At 40.0% G+C, this 18647-nt stretch overlaps 1 protein-coding gene across 8 annotated transcripts in view; it reads right to left on the bottom strand.

Annotated features, from left to right (window-relative positions):
• The window catches only part of ASIP (agouti signaling protein), a 42395-nt gene that overhangs the window by 10336 nt on the left and 13412 nt on the right, over nt 1-18647 (bottom strand). For 5 of the 8 annotated variants that reach the window (XM_075058805.1, XM_075058777.1, XM_075058813.1 and 2 more), the window contains one exon: nt 465-619. In XM_075058805.1, coding sequence (XP_074914906.1) covers nt 465-618 — 154 coding nt within the window. In that variant the 5' untranslated portion in view covers nt 619. Of the gene's footprint in view, nt 1-464; nt 3972-4698; nt 4728-18647 lie in introns of those variants that run through there. The other 3 variants (XM_075058795.1, XM_075058768.1, XM_075058760.1) reach the window with 3 other exon arrangements.

Genomic DNA, 18647 nt, shown 5'->3' on the forward strand with positions numbered 1-18647 from the left:
TCTTCCCCTGGTTAAAGATCATTTGGCACACAGGTAAATTAAGATTATATTAATTCCTTAGAAAACTGTTGAGTTCTCTGCTGCAAGAGCAGATCCTAAAAAAAAAAAAAGTTCACTTTTTCTATTTGCACTAGAGTTTCAAAGGAAGATTAATGCCCATATTAATGAAAAAACACTTCTCTGCAATATAAAAAGACTTACAGTATGATAGGACCTCAAGTGAAATCCGTAAAACTAAAATAAGTTGCCTGATTTTTTTTAATTTTTTTTTTTCCACTCTAAACTGTGGTTTGCCACATTGCCATTCTTGAATGCTGTGGCTGCGTTGCCACTGCAGTTCTGCTACTACTAAGGTATACGTATGAAACTGCAATGTTGCAGTAAGCTATCAAAATAATCCATATTAATCAACAATTGTATTTTCTGCAAATCTTGTTTGGCACCGAATAGCAGATTTTACTAACCTACTATGGAGATGGGTGGGGGATCCGAGAGATTCATTCTGTTGCTGCTTGATAGGTTGCATTCTGTCTTCTCTTCAATTACCATATGAGAATCTGCAGCTCTGAGCAAACTGTAGCAGAGCAATAGGCTTAGGAAGAGGTTCTTACTTTCCATCCTGGGGAGGAAAAATTCCATTGTCATGAAAAGCAAAGTTGGTCAAAACCTGTATGTAGAAGAGATGCAATGATACGAATCTCAGCAATGCTTTTCTGCCATGTCAAAGGTATGTTGCTAAAGCTGCACGATTCTTTTGTTTCTAGCACTTTGCCTCTGATACCGGAATACCTAAGATTGCATTTGTCTGAGTGGAAAAATGCTCTCTCAGATATAACTCTCTTAGATGGTCTTTTTTTCTTTCTTCCTGATTCTTTTCTCAAAATGTTTATTTTCCTAAAAGCTGTGAGTTCTCCCCGCTGACTTTTACAGTGTTGTTTGTCATATGACCAAGGGCAGAAGAACTTCTGCCGTCACTTTTGACCAGCTCAATCACATCATCAGATTTTTCCCAGAAAACCTTATTTAGAAATTTGTGTTAGAAAACCTAGAAAAATAATGAGAATTTTAAAAAGCACAAATTATGTTTCTTATTAGTTTCCTCCGTTTAAAAATAAATAATAAAGAAATATCTTGTTTTATTGTACCCTGATGTGGCTGCTCTGATCCCATAGTGAATCATAGCCATAAATCATGCAAGTTATTAAAGGCCCAGTGCTGTAAAGCATTTATGGGCCTTAGGGGTTAGTATGTACTTAATAGCTTCTAGGATGTAACAAAACCTATGGGATTTGAGCATATTTACAGAGAAATCCGAGCTTTGCAGAATGTGGCCATACACTTGGAAGAAAGCCATTGGCCCTGGCCAACCTCTGTGTGACACAGTGCAACTATACAGGGTACACAGAGCGTACCACCGTCCTGGTCTCCTTTTCTTGTAGATTCTTAACACTGTTGAAGTTCAAAGTTGATTCTTATTTCCATGTACGTTAGTTTTATGCTGTGTCAGAGTTATGTGAGCCTTCCTGCAGAGGCACTGCCAGCCTCCAGGTTTATGGGTAGCTTTTTGTTAGTAGCAGTAAAAAGAGGGAGTGAAATCAGATGTTTTAAGCAGTTAATCTTGTCGTAATGACTTAATTACTAGAGTTAAAAGATGAAGAGTTTCTGTATTAGAAGAACTTCAATCTAATCATTGCTGCTAAACTGAGACTGTACTACACTTGCTTTTATAGCCTCCAGTGACCTACTCTTCCTGGTGAGATGTCGAATATTATGCCTCCAATTCCAAGTGCTTGGGCTCATTTCTAAAACAGTCTGTTCTACAGGCCATGCTCACGTAACAAGTCAGTGCTGGGTAAATCGATGCTGCTTTCTTTGCTGGTTACAGCTGTGCCTTGAGGATGTGCACACAGATCTATTAGGACTCTATTAGGATTCGCAGGGTCACATGTGCAGGATCCTTTTTGATTTAGACATTAGCGTGAGCTGCAACAAAATAGATATATCTGAGCTTGGAGTTTTACAGTAGGGGGGATTAACCTATGGGGAACTGAGTGCTGCTGTGTCTGTATTTCAAATTATATGCAGCTGGTGTAGTTCAAACCTGGTATGAAAGTTGAGACCCAAGTTGGATCATAGCTGTGACTGTGGATAGACATACCCTCTGAATTGAGTTGATTAAAATTTTGTAATAGGAGATGGGAGGAGTCTTTACTTTCATCACAAATCACTTACTAGAGAAAGTACATCTTCTACAGAAGAAAATAAAAATTGCAATAAACAGCAGGAGCAAGTCCTGCCATGAAAATTTGTTGTGATGGTAGAATTATGGGCTTGGATTTTCTGCTATTGCAATTTAGTAAAGAATCAAGATGGCATGTCTGTTTTTATTTTTTACATACTCTGATCTTGCAAACTCATGCCAAAATTCAGCCTTTGCCTGTGGTAATTGCCTATCAATAATGGGAAGTATGTGAAAATATTTTCTAGGTCAGGAACCTAGCCGAATTTTTTTTTTCTATGAGGAAGAGATATCCTTTTATTGTTTTTTCCCTGTCTCCTTTCACAAAAGATACCGAAATCTGACTGAGATTTCTTGATGCTTTCTAAAGACTGTTCTAAGACATAATTATATATGTAGATAACCATTTAGGTCATAACCATTTAGGTCAAAATTAGAACGTCTTTTTATGTAACTAATTTTACCATCCTGAGTATCCGTGGTGATGTTCATATTCTAGGTATATGCTTAAAATTCAAAAAAGAATTGAATAATGGCTTGTGTTCCCAAAAGCTTGTCTACATTTTCCAAACATGCAGTTGGTCAAATAAAATATATTATTTAAAAAATCTTAGCTTGCTTAACATTTAAGTGTGCTGATTTTCATAGGATCTAGGTGTACAGGGAAGGAAGAAATTTTTTAATGAGGGTGAAAACCTGGCACAGGTTGCCCAGAGAAGTGATAGATGCCCCATCACTGGAGGTGTTCAAGGTCAGGTTGGATGGGGCTCTGAGCAACCTGATGCAGTTGAAGATGTCCCTGCTTATGGTGGGGGGTTGAACTAGATGACCTTTAAAGGTCCCTTCCAACCCAAACCATTCTATGATACAGCTCATGTCTATGACAGGTAGATGCAGACATTTGGGCTCTAATTCTTTCCATGCTCTGAGCTGGAGTGAAGAGACCAAACTGTGAGCTGGAAGCTGTCTAGATTTGCACACAGATTCATGCTGTAGATTTTGTTTTTTTAAGCAACTTTTTAGACTAGCTGCAGGATATGGTCTATAACATACCTATGATTTTCAGATCAGTGTGTGCTGCCCATCTGCATAGCTGGTGCTTAACTGTCTGCTGGAGACCATGCCAACATGCCCCCAAAGTACTGTTTAAATGAACTCCTTCCATCCCACAATGTTGTTTCCATTGTACTTCCTTGTCTTTACCTCCGCAAAACTGCCAATGAATGCAATTGTGCCTGTGCAAATGTAATAAAATAGTAAAATTTCACAACTTGCATCTGTTCACTTCAGAGTGACATCTGAACGTGTGCTAATGCAAACCTAGCTACATGTGTTGATTTGAATTCTTGTGCACGTGGGGTTTTTTGCCAAAAGCACTTAGGTGGCAGGAATTTTACAGCCTTCAAGTGACTGTTTGAACCTGGAAAATGCATGTATTGGTGAATATGCGTTTGATCTGAAAACTATACTAACCGGCTAGAAAGGTAACACTCCTCAGAGCAGCGTAGTCTGCTAGATGTGTGCAGCAGAGTTCAGGAAAAGATGAAAGAGGTGGAAAGTGGAATCAGAAGTGAAGGTGAGAAAAAGGGTGCTTGTAATCTTGGTTTTCATCTTTTGTAGCATATCACAAAACCCTTGCCCATGTTTGCTTTTTAGTTTTTTCTTTTTGGCATTAAAGAGAGGTTTAGTTTCCAATTTTGCTCATTATTTTCCCAATTTTCCTTCTGGGACTCATCAGAGGCTGTTTAAGGCAATCAAACTATTTTCCTTAGCTCCAGCAAGCTTCACATAAGCTTTTCTATGAAAACTTTGTTTTAAAAGAGTTTATTTTCCTATTGAGCTCTGAACAATGGAGAAGTAAATTGCTTTAATAGTAGTTTCTTTAGAGGGTTACCATTTATTGCTTTAATGAAGCTAAATGTACTCAGAGAACTTTAACATACGATTTTTTAGGTGTTGTTTTTGGGGACTTGTAGTGTTCGCTACATATCAAGGTGCCACGCTTAGATCACTGGTCGGCCCGGACCAGGGAAAGAGACAGATAACACACACAGTGTGAGCGCCAACTTCTGCCTTTTATTGCGCAGTTAATTCCTTTTATGCTAACAAGGGGAGGCAGGATTACAGGTACATCACAAGGCTGCGACTAACCCTCTAACTTTCCGTGACATCGCAAGATCTTCCGAACGCCGAACCCTACAGGGACTTAGTCTTGCGCAGCACTGGAATCTAACCACTGAACTTTAGTTACAGTTCAGCAAATTATGTAAGTGGATAGTTAACATGTGGCAGTGCCCTTTGTTGTCAAGTGCATGACAGAAGTACATTTAAAAACAAAACAAAAGCAAGCATTTAAAAGTTTGTTGACTGTCATCAGAGATAGCAGTACCATTTTCTATGCCATTTCCTGTGTGCTTTGACTTATATTTGATATGTAAATAAAGTATTTCGATACTTACCCCAGTCGTTAGCTCTCTCAAGCATTTTTCTGGAATGTAGATTTGGAAAATCACAGATGATGTGAAACAGCTTTTGCCTCTTTTAAATCTATTTTTTGTGATGCCATATTAAAAGTCTTTATGAAGAAATTTGATATCCCCAGAAAAACCCTGTACATTCAACACTTTTGAGGACAACTCATTTCCTGTCACAGCTGATTTCACTCTTTTCAGAGGTTTATCCTCATACAACAACAGAGTGAACAGTTTGAGACATTCATACATAAAATCTGCCATAAACACTGGAAGGGACAAGTTGAAATTTTCTTAGGAGGTCTGACAAATTTGGACCAACTCATAAATAAACTGGCATCATTATAAATAGCTGAAACTAGCTACTTAGAAAAATAAAGTGTTAAAGTGTGTGAACAAAGAAATATAAAATACTGAAAACTGTGTTACATCACTCAGTAACTCGCTGACAAATCTTCAGCTATGCTCTACTTCTGTGCTCCTATTTTGAAAAGGGCAGAACAGAAAAAGGGGGAATGCAAGGAAAAAAGCAAGAATTAGTGGATGCCTTGGAAAATGTTGAGATTTTAAGATGGAGAGAGACTGAACATGTTAGGAAATTAAACATGGAGGTTAATAGAATGACTGGGGAGGTTCTGAGTGATTGTTTCATGGTCACCTAGAAACGTGCTATCCAATCTCCAGAGCAATCCTATCTCAACCATCAAATGAAACCATCAAAGGAATAGCAATAAAAAGGGAAATGGCATGTTAAGGGATGTTTGGAAGGAAAGGAATGAATCCACCTGAGACAAATGGGAATCACTAGTGCTCCAGGCAGTGCTCCACTGACCCCAGCCACAGGGGTTCCTCTGCAGTGTTAGTTTCCCAATAGCAGGTTAGGCTTGACTACACAGAATACAAAGCAAAGATATGCTCTTTTTCAAGGCTGTAAAGGGCATTGTCAAGATGTAAAAACACACGAGTAATTACAAAGAAATAGCTGCTACTAATCCTCAAATCACAAAATCATTTAAAATAAAATTAATGCAAGGAAAGGTCTCCCCACAGAATAAACCTGGAGGCCCTGTTCCAAGTCTAACCTGAATCTCAATGCATTTGTGTTGTTATATTCAGCGTTGGGCTGAAAATCGTAGGTCCCCTTTTGGCATGGACTTCTCATATACCTTTGAGATTCTGGTAGAAGGCTCACAGGGCCGAATCTTGCAGAGAGTTTTTGGTGTTTGGGTAGACACCTGATTTCCTCGGTCCCCTTCCCATGTTCTTTCATGCTCCCCTGGAAAGCTGTTTGCCAACCCCACCCAACACATCTGCCCGTGTTTTGCGTGCTATAGAAATATGAGAAAAGTTGCATGAGAGCTTAATGACAGCAGCTTTATGAAAATGTGGCTATGTAGTATGTGTACACACTTAACGTATGCTCAATTCTGGTTGGTTTAGTGTGGTTTCTAGCCTTTGTGTGTTATGAGATTGGCCCTTGGAAGCATGAGAAGGAAAATAACAGCACGTTTCTGTTCCTCTGTTGTGTTCTGGTCTTTGAGTTCTTAGGCCATTTGGGGATCAAGTTTTCGTGCTTTTCAAATGCAATTGCAAAAGCCAAATACTTGAGCACATCTAAAACAACAAAAATGCAAGAAATTTTTAATTTCCTGGCTACATCTGGGAGTATGTTTTCCTCAGCATTCTGCTCTATTAATATTTTGCTTTAAGTACAACTTGGCAGTTGTGATACACTGTTCAAGATGTTGGAGGAGGACCAATACAGGTTATTCTATACAGCCTGCACTTCAGATTAAGGTGAAGGGTTTTTCTGGGATTGCCCATGAAGTTCAGTTTCAAAATGTTTTCTAATTTTTATCACTTTCATTGACTCTGCTAGGTGACAATGCATCACCCATGTTAGTGATAGGAGAAGCTTATTTCTTAGAAAGGAAGGAAACATTACAGCCATGGGTTGCCTTGCTGAAATTTTGTAGGAAGAGAGGTGACTGTCTGGTTCTTCTCTCATCCTCCTCATAAAGACAACGTCTGGTCTGGCTTGATATCATGGGAAGGTGTATACATGCAACAACCATAAGAGCTGTGCCAAACAAGTTTTAATTCCTGGCACAATTCCTAAGCTATCTACAAAAATTAAAAGCTATTCAGGGGTCCTGCTGCTGAGAAATGCACAGTTAGCTACTATAGTATAAGTGAAAGTGAACGTATAGAGAAACAATTGAGGAAGTATGCAGTGGCAAATATCTTAGCATGCTATCTTGAACAAAATGACACCTGTTGAGGAAAACTGTCAGGAAACTAAAGGTCCAAAGTTCCTTAACTAATGTTAAACATAAAAGGTTACTTAATCTACCACTTCAGCAGAGAAATCTTCATCCATGATTCAAGGAGTTACTGAAAATAACTGAAATTTCTAAACTAAAGAAAAAATCACCACCTGTCGGTGGCCCAACAGTGATTAAAAGAAACTGTGGGAGTATTATATATTTGGGAAGGCAAGTTGTCTGCCATTCTGAATGAGTACGATTACTTGTGATATCAATAGAAGAAAATCACTTCTAGAATGCTTTTTGCTCCAGACAGGTTGCACACGTCATTGACGCTTTCACACATTACAAGGCTATATATATATCAACAAGAACCACAAATGGAGTCAGAGATCAGCTCTGGATTACCGCTATCTAGTGAGTAATGACAGCCTCAGACTTGATGGTCCTTTAGCAATGGGGGTTGCCATTGCTGACACTGGCAACAAGGATGTGAAGGCAGAATTTGTTATGGATGAAGATTTGAATTGGGGCTGATGTTAAAGGCTTATCACTAGGAGCACACTCTTTCCTCATAAAAATATTGATAAGTAAACTAGAATTTCCCAGACAGAATCTCCAAGGGCTATAGTGACTTCTATACTGTATATTCAGGAAATTAATGTGAAATTTCCAAAAAGCAATGAATATGGGAGAGAGAACACAGTGAGTAAATATAGCATATGTGTAGTAAAACTGAGAATTAAGGAGAAGAAACCTGAAATCTTCAAAAGCAGTAAGAGGCTTAATAGCAGAAGGTTACAACAGCAAAATAGACATTACTCCATATAAAACTGTCTCATAGTGGAGAAAAACCATTAAGAGCAAATACAGATGTTTGACCGAGTTCAGTCTTCAGAAACAAAGGAGAGAGGGGAGCAAACTAAACATATGGACTTCAAGAAGACAGATTTCTATAAGTTCAGAAATCGTAGGTAAAACTCCACAAGAAACAAATCCAAAGTAAAAAACCCCAGCCTTCAGAAAACTAGTTTGTGGCTAGAAAGCTAGAATGAAACTGGATCAAATGATTAAGAGCAAATATGTGATGATCAGTTAGAAAAAAATTGCTTAGAACAACTGACACAAGTTTGACCTTCTTGTTAGCTGTGAAAGAAGGGGATTGCAAATTTTTTCACTTTGATTTTTTGTAATTTGAAATTTTTAATGTTGTAACCATTTGGTGTGATTGTTAACCCTCTAGCTCTTGAGGCTGGAGGAAGAAAAACTGAGTGGAACTTCTTGAATTGCTGAGTCCAATACACTGTTATGTCCATAACGCATGTTCATTTCTTTGTAGGTTCAAGACCAGGTAGACCTCTGTTATTCCAGTTATAAAGCCCTTCCATATCTCCCTCCTTACTTTTCATATAGAAATTAAATTTCCTTTTAATTTTCAGCCTGAATTTATTCATTGCCACTATATATTTATGGGCCTTGTGGCAACATTATCCCGCAGTACTGAATTCTCTCCTCTTCCTTTCTTGCTCAGTTATTGGAGAAAATGACCGTGCACCCCTCTGTATTTTGTTACATGAGATACTTCTGTAATCTCTGTGGTGCTGTGGAACTGCATTCCTTAAATCAACTTTGACAAGTCATTTGCCATTTAGCTGTAGAATAGTTGAGGCAGTAAGGGGCATATGGAAATCTGTAGTCCTACCTACTGCTCAAACCAGTGCCAAATTAGATCAGGTTGACTTGGGGTCTTATTCAGTCAAGACCTGAATATCTCCATGGACAGAATTCACAAAACCTCTCGTTTGGTCAGCTCCTCCAGCTTATCAGCCACTCCTACCAACTTGGTATGATGACGACACTTGCTGAGAGTGCCCCCTATTCCATCAACTAGATTATTAATAAAGAGGCTAATACTGGCCCCCGTTTTGACCCTTGATGGACTCCATTAGTAACTGGCCAACAGCTGGACTTCATACCAGTGATCACCACCCTTTAAGACTGAGTACCAGCCAGTTTTCCACCTCCCTTATGGTCCACTAATCCAGTCCGTGTCTCACCAGTTTGGCTATTAAGGAAACTACGGGAGACTTTGTCAAAGGTCTTGCTGAATTCAGGGTATGCATTGAGCAATATGCTCTCCTTTCCATTTATGCATGCAACCAGGTATTTGCACCTCCAGTCACCTCAGTACAGAAGGCAATCAGGTTGGTCAGGTATGATTTGCCTTTGGTATATCCATGCTTGCTGTTTGTAATTCCTTTTTGCTTTTCCTGTGGCTAGAAATTACTCCAAGGAATATTTGCTCCACCACCTTCCCAGGGACTGAGGTCATCTCGGCTGACCTGTAGTTCTGTGGATCCTCCTCTCACCCTTTTTGAAGATGGATATGATATTTCCTTTTTCCAGGCATGAGGAGCCTCCCTCAGTTGCCATGACCTTTCACAGCGAGCAGCCTGGCAGTAACATCAACCAGCATATTCAGAACTCTGGGATGCACCCTGCTTGGTCCCATGGACTTTTCTATGGCCAGCTGGTTTAAGTGCCCTTTGCAGTATATCTTTTTCTGCAGTGGGTAATGCCATGTTTCCAGAGGCTCTGGCTCTAGGCTCAGGCCAAAAGCAGACCTGACCAGCCTGTGGAAGACATCAGGTACTTAATCTTTTTATATATCCCTGCTTCACTGACTGCTTGAGTCACTCTGGAAATGCTCAAAACCTTCCTTGGCTGTGTTGTTGGCTGTGTGGTTGGGCAGCTACAGGTAACAGCACGAGGGTCCAGAGGAGCCTTGGCAGTCTCTCTGCAACTTCCCAAATCTCAGCTCCCAGCAAGCAACAAACTTCTGGAGTTTGGCAGATAGGGGCCTCCATCTCCAGGAGGGTGTCTCTGGTGACTATCTCCCACTGCTTCCTCTTGATGCGGACGCTGGGTTCAGCCTTGTCCTTCTGGATGCCACTGAGTCTGCGAACCCTCTCCTGCAGATCCTTCACCAGCAACGTGGCACCCCAACCAGTGTGCACCTCCCAGAGGTGCGAGGTTCAACGGGATGCCTGTGCCACTCCCTGTGGACGGAACCGTATGGCCTTATCCTCCTTCTGGGTGGTGCAGTGCCAGCAGTGTGCCCTGCAGGCTGTCACCACTGTCCTTGTGCCATCCACAGCAGCATCTCCGGGTTGGCTTCGCATTGCAAGTTAAGTGCTGCGATTCATGCTGGTCAGCTGCTGAACTCCAGTGTGTCTCTCCCGTTCACAGCCCCCCTACACATGTGATGCTGAATGTGCTGCTTAAACATAACCTAACCACCTAACTACCAATAATCATTATAGCAAAAGTGTTTTTATGGCCTCACTACCCACGGCAAAGATGAAACAGAGTACAGTGGGTCTCCCTGTGTGCACATCCATACCCTCCCTTTGACCTTGAGTGCAGGGTCAGTATAAAAGGCTTTTTCCTGTGGGAAATAGCCCATATATCCCCATCTGATACTGATCATAATAGGAAATCCTCAAAATACTCCAAATTTTACTCTTTTCTTCAGTACAGCTAGGTGTAATATAATAAATACCACTATGTTGCCTGGAGAAAACTTTCTTGGCTACTGCCAGCTCTACTGTTTGCATCGGCTTGCACGGGCATATCTCTGCAGGGTTTGTTTTTCACTAGGTCAAATCTCTTGCATTTATAATTACCACAGCATTTGAGTTCTGTCAAACCCAGCTGTTCTGGAAGCCATGAGAGCAATGTTAATTCCACTTACCAATGAGTTTTGACATCGAATCAGGAATTCAGATTTACGTTTATGTGGATATCTCATATGTAACTATAAAAATCATTGCACAAATGCATTTTACACAAACCATAATAGCCATTGCATTTGTCCTGAAGACGATTACATATTTATAAGTCAATGATTCCCTGCCCCCCCCTCCCCTCCCCCCAGCCCCTGGCAATATCTATTTTGTGTTAGTCAAGAGCCAGGGGAAATATCACTTTGATTGTCCCATTTGTGTACTTTTTTTCTGGGCATCTTCCATTCTAACTTAACTTCTCTGATTTGCTCTTAAAAAATTGCCCGTGATTGTGGAAAACAGTTTCATTCATTATTTCATGTTCTACCTTTGCATTTTGGCTTTTTTAAAAAACTGCAAAGCACACAGTTGTGGTGCTTGGGTCTAAATATAACCTCAGTTTGGTTAAAAAATGATCCATGTGCTATCTATGAAGACAGACGTGTCTGTAGCTGAAAAGCAACCTTTTTCAGGCTTCAAGCAAATTTAGGTCCAAGGCTTTTTTCTTTTTAAGGGTAGTAGTTGAGACTATTTTTATAGTTCTCCTCTAATACATCTACTTAGTTCTATCAGCTAAGTCGCTCCTCCAGCCTATATATTTTCCCTTAGGCTTTCCGGAAATTACCCTGGAGCCAGAACTGCAAGTGAAGCTCAGTGGTTACATAGCTTTTGCTCAGGGGTTTCATCACCCTGCCTAGACTGCTGCCAGACAAACGTGTTCCTGCTGCCTGGGCGAGACCCTGGCATGGAGCATGGTGTGATGGCAGGACACAAAATTCCTCCCTCCTGCGGCTAGGTGGCTTCAAGAACTCAGCTTTCCTTTTTTATAAAAAGGGTTTAAATCCTTATTCGCCTGTATAAAATGGTGCAATCTTAACTTGTTTTTAAACAAAGAAATGACATGAATGTCTAGGATTAAAGTTTTTACGGGATGCCAGTGTGTTACAACCAAATCTCTGCTTTTTTTCCTCCTTCAAATTGAAAACAAGACTATAAAATACTGTTGACAAAAGTCAAACTGTCAAGTGGCATTGGAAGGTTTCTCTTGGTTCATTCTCATTCCTTTTGTTCTTTCTTCCAGACTCTTATCTGTGGTCTTTTATGTATTTATTTTTTTAATTCCCAGGTATAGGGGCCTAGCACAACGGACACTGTCTTTTCTCTAGTTCCTCTATACCAAAACCACAATCAGTGTACTAAAGTGAATTGTGTATGTCGTACAGAGATAAGTGCACCAGAGAGACTTCTGTAGCGTTTGATGCAGTGTATTAAGTTTCTGTGCAATTTTAACTTGAACATTTTTTTAAGTTACGGAACTCAGTCTACCCTTCTTGCTTCCTTCTCCTTTTATTTCTATTTCTGGTTCTACCTTTTGTTTTCTTTCATTTTCAGTGATCTACTGTGCCATGTTGCCTTTGACACAGAGTTTCCTTTACACAAATTTCTCTTGCCTTTCATATATTTAGTTCTTTTTCCTTTTGCACTCTTTCATTGTTTCCCTACCTTGCTCTTATCATATCCAGCTGGATAATCCTGAGGAGTGAAGCTGTGAAACTGGATGAGATGCAACAGTGCAGAGATCAAGTTTAAACACTTAAGCTTGAGAGCAAAAAAATTTCTGAAGTTAATGGCTTCTGGATTTCAAACAATAGAAGGGGAAGAACTGGCTGTATTGGTCACAGCATGACCAAGAATGACAATGTGATGCAGCTGTGAAAAAAAGCAAATTCAATTCTAGGGTGTATCAAGAGAAGTATTTGTAACAGAAATATGAAAGTATTTAATATTGCATGCAGATACTGGTCTTCATTTAGAGTATTGTGTCTAATTTTGGTCACCCACGTGGTGCAAAAATACATTTAAATTAGAATGGATGCCAGCAAAGAATAATAAAATGATTACAAAATGTCGTTGCTTGAGATAACATGTGATCTAGCAATGTCTCCAATAATACTGTCCTATACACCCAATTTCTTTATATTCCACCTGACGTGACTTAATGCAGAAAGTGGTGCGGGCCTCCATTCCCTCACACATCTTGATCACAGATGTGAGAACATTTTATTTACACTTGTGATAAGCCTGAAAATTATCAGGCAAAAGGATCTTGTTCTATGCCTAGAAACAATGATTTAGGGGTCAAATATTCTTGAAATTTTTAAGGATGCCTGGATACTAATAAGCTGATATTATATCTAACTGCACAGTTTTAAAAGCATCTTACTAACATATACATTTCCTTGATTTCCTTGATTGCATCAAACTATTTTATTGTATTTTCAATAAAAGTAAAATGAGCTACAGTGAAAACTGTTTCAGACTTCCCTCTTTACTTTGAAAAAGGAAGGTAATCCTTAGAGTATCTGAGACATGTTCCTTCTCTGTAGTAAACTCAGCTGTACTGAGTTTAAGCTTTACTCTTCTTGTGTTTAATGTTACTTGTTCCTTCATTGAATAAAGAATAACATAACAGTCATCCTTCAAGTCCTCAAATCCTGGAGGACTGCAGTAATTGAATTCTGCAGGAGCACAGCCATCAAACACTGGGGGAATGGAGTGATCAAAACCTGGTGGAAGGCAGTCCTCAAACCCTGGAGGACTGCAGTGCTCAAATTCTGGATGAGTGGTCTCAAAGTTTGGGGCAACAAACATGTCATTAACTGAAGCAGGAGGCTTTACAGCTTTCATACCCTCGAGTATCTCATATCATGCATATATATTACAAAAGCATCAATATGAAACTAATGGCTTCCTCTAGAGTCTATTCCTGTTAAGAATACTCATAATTTGATCAATGGAAGAAAGTTGGTCCTTTCCTCTACCTGTGCCTGATAACCATATGTGCAGATGCAGTTGCAAAAGTCATACTGACTGCATTAACCCTTCTTTGGACCTCAGACTGCTTGGGCCTTCTTGATGACTACAGAACAGTTAAGAAAGACAAACAAGGCACACAGCCAATCTAAAAAGTTTTGCCATGCCATGTGCAGGAATATGCATGACAGGTATAATTGCGCTTGTAGGTATTTAAAATCCCTGATTTACAGATGCTGTATGTATTATTTTTGTAGCTATATATAAATGCAGTAATTTTTGACTCTCTGTGTATGTATGTAAGGGAGGGGATAGCTCAGCACAGACTCTTTCAAACCATCCTGCATTTATTTTTCTCTCTGCAGCTACACTTTTCTATCAACCCCCCTGTAATTAGGCCATATATCACACTGTTTAGACCAAAGCCACTTAAGCTTGGATGGGCTGAAAAGGAAGAAGATAAATTTCCATCTTGAGGATCTTCAGCTGAGTCCATGTGCCATCATAGCTCAAATTTCAGGATGGTTAAAAAGATGAGAATCACTCTTTATGGCAGCTGGAAGCCAAGAGTCACTGGGGTTCAGAGATCAACTATGTTCGGACTAAAAAGGAAGAGTCCTATTAGAAGAAAACCTTGTCCATCACAGTAACTATAACTCACTATAAATGACACTGCTTGCTTTCCTTTCTATTGCTCAGTTGGAGCCACCCCCACCCCTGTCTGCTGAGATGCTGTGTTCTTTGTTCAGATGGACAAGACAACAAACAGAGGTTTGAATTACAGGAGAAAAGTTTGAGATGAGACATGGGGAAAACCTTTCCAATGTTCAGGATAGGGAAGCACTGGAATAGCTTGCCTGGAGATAATTATTCAGTCTCCAAAGTCAGAGATGTTTAGGAATGAATTAGACATATGCCTGTCAGTCTGCTATGCCACTTCTCATATTCAAAACCAACACAGATTAAAAAAAACCAAAACCAAAACCTAGACAAAACTACACCTTCTTAAAAACTATACAGGTGGTGGTGCATATAAAGCAAAGGGTTGGATCCTTGTCTCACTTTTCATACAGATGTTAGATGGCACAATTAAGGATGGAGTGAATTTTAAAATAAAAAAAAATAGACTGTAATAATAGAAATACTTAGACACAACTAATGTCAAAAGAAGCAACTCTGAATGATGGGAGCTCTTTTTCTACCCAAGTGGATTCAATAATTTTTATGCCTATTTGTAGGGATCAGTATGAATGATGTGGTTCTTGTAATTTGTTTAATGGATACTGGCTGCAACAGAGCTGTTGTGGTTGTTACTGTATATTTACAATGGATTTAGAAGTGACTATTGAACTGATGATTTAGAAGAGCTCTTGAGAAAGTAGCCAGAAGCTCCTATGATAGGACTGGATAAACAATGTGCTGCTAAATGTCTAGGAGAGAGCAAAACTGTAATGAAGCTACAGTCTTACAAAAGCAAACAAGACCATTGTGATCATATGGTATGACTTCTACGACAGGCTATAGACCTGGATTTCACTGCTTAATTCTTAATTAAACCATGTGATAAAGTGTCTGGTAATTTGTTACTCTAAATTTGTCTTATTTCAATTTGTAGGAACTGCGTTCTTCTAAACCTTCCTTTTCACTGTGGAAAATGCCTTTGTTTTCTCCCCCCCCCACCCCCTCCTGAGAGGTGCTTGGATGAGCAGGTAACTTCCTAATATTCTTGCAGCTCAGGTGAACAGGTTGAACCCAGAGAATTACTAAGTATAAATTACTTTTCTCCCAGATCTTCAGTTATCCTCATGGCTCTTCAGTTTTTGAATTTTTCATTAGAAGCAGAGGTAGTGTTCCTTAAGTGACCTTGCCGATGCCAAACAATTTCCTTACTCCACTCTAGTAATTTTTAATCAAGTTCTCTATTTTCTACTCCAAATTTTTTCTGGGATCTGAGTCAAGACAATGCACATATAATGGCCTTATTGTCCATGTAGTCATTTAAGTTATTGGCAATTATCTAGCTATTCCATGTCTTATTGAAAATGAGCTTCCCACCCAGCTTCACCAGCTTAACAGATGGCACCTACTTTAAACTGGTTATCTAGCCTTCCTTCAAGGAGCAACTGATTCTACCAGTATGGGATGAAAACATGGGGTTGCGGTTGGATGGACTGATGGATGCATGGATGGATGGATGGATGGATCAGTCCACTGATTACAGAAGGAATCCTAGATTCCTGCCTTAAGGACTACAGGGGGAAGGAGTGCTCCTCTCTCTCAATGCTGAATCTACATCTTGGTTATGAGAAGCTCCCTGTTCATCAGCCAGCATGTTAAATGCTTTGTGGCAAGTTATTTAGAGTGGATGATTTAAAGCAACTTCAGTACCTGTCTTCTGATTGACTAAAGCTAAATTGAGGAAGCTAAAGTGTTTTCAGTATCTGGTTTTACCCCAAGAGTGAATGGAATAATTTTTTTGGAAACTTTTGCCTCTTCTGTGTTGTAATTTTTGGTTTAAGTTCAAGTCATAGGCTATCATGTAATAGATGCATAGCATTATTAGGGGGGCTTATCCCCAGTGCAATCTACAGGCCCTACTTGGAGTTTAATCTGCCTGCCACAGATTATCATTTTACTTCCTGTTTTTAAATAATTATAATATTTTGATTTATTTTTACTGACATCAACCTCTTATAATATTTTATCCTTTTCAAATTGCTTTGGAGCAGTGTTCTCCTGCCCTCAGGTTGTTTGAAGCTCAGGGACAGTACTCTGCTTGAAAATCTACTTCCACCTTCGTACTGGAATTTGGGGCATGTTATAAAGTGCTCTTTAAGTGCTCTAGGCTGTCCCTCATTTTCTGCTTGTTTAAGTCTTTCTTCTAGCTCATTTGGGAAATTTAAGTTATAATTCTTTCCAGCTCTATGGAACTGCCTCTAGGAGGATAAGCATCTTCTTCACATAAGAAGATGGGAAACTGGCAAAGTGTCTACCATTGAAAACTGTAGGAAAGAGCAAGCTGTGAAAACTATTGTTGCTCCATGTTCACTTTCCAGAGAAACAACTATATGAAATAGTTCTCCCCGTATTATCTTGTAAGAGCTTACATATTGGTTTGATTAAGAGATGTCACTTTTTTGACACATCGTTCTACTCTGTTCCTATGCATGACCAGATACAGGCTTATAGACATGGATACGTGAGAATTCCTGTTTGTATTCACTATAAAGCCTCTATTGTCTTAGGTTTTGTTCTATTTGTACATTCAGGAATAACTTGGCTCTTATGTTACAATCAAGATATCTAAGAGGTGAAGTTTGGGTTTTTTTTAATAGGATAAGAGTTATGAGATATTTGATCTGTGACTGGTGGAGGCTGATGGTGGATTAGCTTCAGAAATCCTTTGGGCAACAATAATCCTTCTGGTGATTATGGTAATGTGATAATGTCCTGGTTTCAGCTGGGATAGAGTTAATTGTCTTCCTAGTAGCTGGTACAGTGCTATGTTTTTGAGTTAGGTATGAGAAGAATGTTGATAACACTGATGTTTTCAGTTGTTGCAAGGTAATGTTTAGTCTAAAGCCAAGGATTTTTCAGCTTCTGATACCCAGCCAGCAAGAAAGCTGGAGGGACGCAAGAAGTTGGGTCGGGACACAGCCAGGGCAGCTGACCCAAACTGGCCAACAGGGTATTCTATACCATGTGATGTTACATCTAGTATATAAACTGGGGGGAGTGGGGGTGGGGGGATCGCTGCTCGGGGACTGACTGGGTGTCGATTGGCGGGGGGTGAGCAATTGCACTGTGCCTCATTTGTACATTCCAATCATTTTATTATTATTGTTGTCATTTTATTAGTGTTACCATTATCATTATTAGTTTCTTCTTTTCTGTTCTGTTAAACCGTTCTTATCTCAACCCACGAGTTTTACTTCTTTTCCCAATTTTCTCCCCCATCCCACTGGGTGTTGGGGAGTGAGTGAGCGGCTGAGTGGTGCTTAGTTGCTGACTGGGGTTAAACCACAACAGATAAGTAAGAAGAATGATTGATTTCTATCTGATAGTAAAACCAAAATAAAATCACTCTCTGGCTTTTCCTGCTAACTAATTTTAAGTGGCTTGCTTGAAAGTCAGAGGACAAAGAGTTTCCACAGTGAAGGTAATGGAACCAGAAGAAGTGCTGACTGCCATATGATACCTGTTTGCCGTGGATAGAAAGCAAAGTGAGTAGTAGGAGTTGTAGTGTTGGTAGAGTTTCCTACTGTGTAGTACCTGCACGGAAGATAGGGTACGGCTGTGGTGATCAGACTTGATGATCAGTCCAGGTTCTTATATCTGAGAGACTCTTGGGGCCCTGAGTGCGCCAACAGGGTCTGCAGCCTCTTCCCCGCTGCTGGCAATTTGGCTCGTGGCCAGCTCTGATATGGCACAGCTGCAACCTGGCATCAGTCTGCTGGGGAATTGCTGGGAGATGCCTCCTCAGGGGCTCCCTGCTTCCTTTGGACGCTGCGGAGGAGGCAGGAATTCCTCCTTAGCTGATGGCAGCAAGACCTGCAAGGGGGCAACTTGAAGGGGCTATGACTAAAGGGCTGAATTTAAAAAAGAACGATAAATATCTTTCATTTGTTTTCCATGTGTAACAGAACTTCTATATGTCCTTCTCTTCTGCTTGCCCATATCCTTGACACCCTAGGGGGTTCTGACTCATGCTAATCTTTGCCTGGTAATAGGCATAATTTCTGCTTGAAGGTACCACTTGCATATTGGTGACACATGTTGGCCTGCCATAGCCAAGAAAGTGCTGAATTGGGGGAGGGGGGAGGGGAGACCTTTGTGGCATGGTCACTGATGACTATGGGGAGAAATAGAGGTTTCTGGACATTCCTGCCACACCCGGGCAAGGTCGTGTTATCCTGACTGCAGTATGGACAAATAATAACAGTTGGAGCCATTAAAGTTTGCAGCTACTTAATGCAAATCAATTTGTTGCACTTACATGCCCTTTCAGAAATGAGGAAGTAGAAAATAAGAGTAAGATTGATTGCATTGTTCTTGTCTGTGTGTGGAAAAA

This window comes from Buteo buteo, chromosome 2, assembly GCF_964188355.1.
Source record: "Buteo buteo chromosome 2, bButBut1.hap1.1, whole genome shotgun sequence".
Lineage (NCBI taxonomy): Eukaryota > Metazoa > Chordata > Aves > Accipitriformes > Accipitridae > Buteo > Buteo buteo.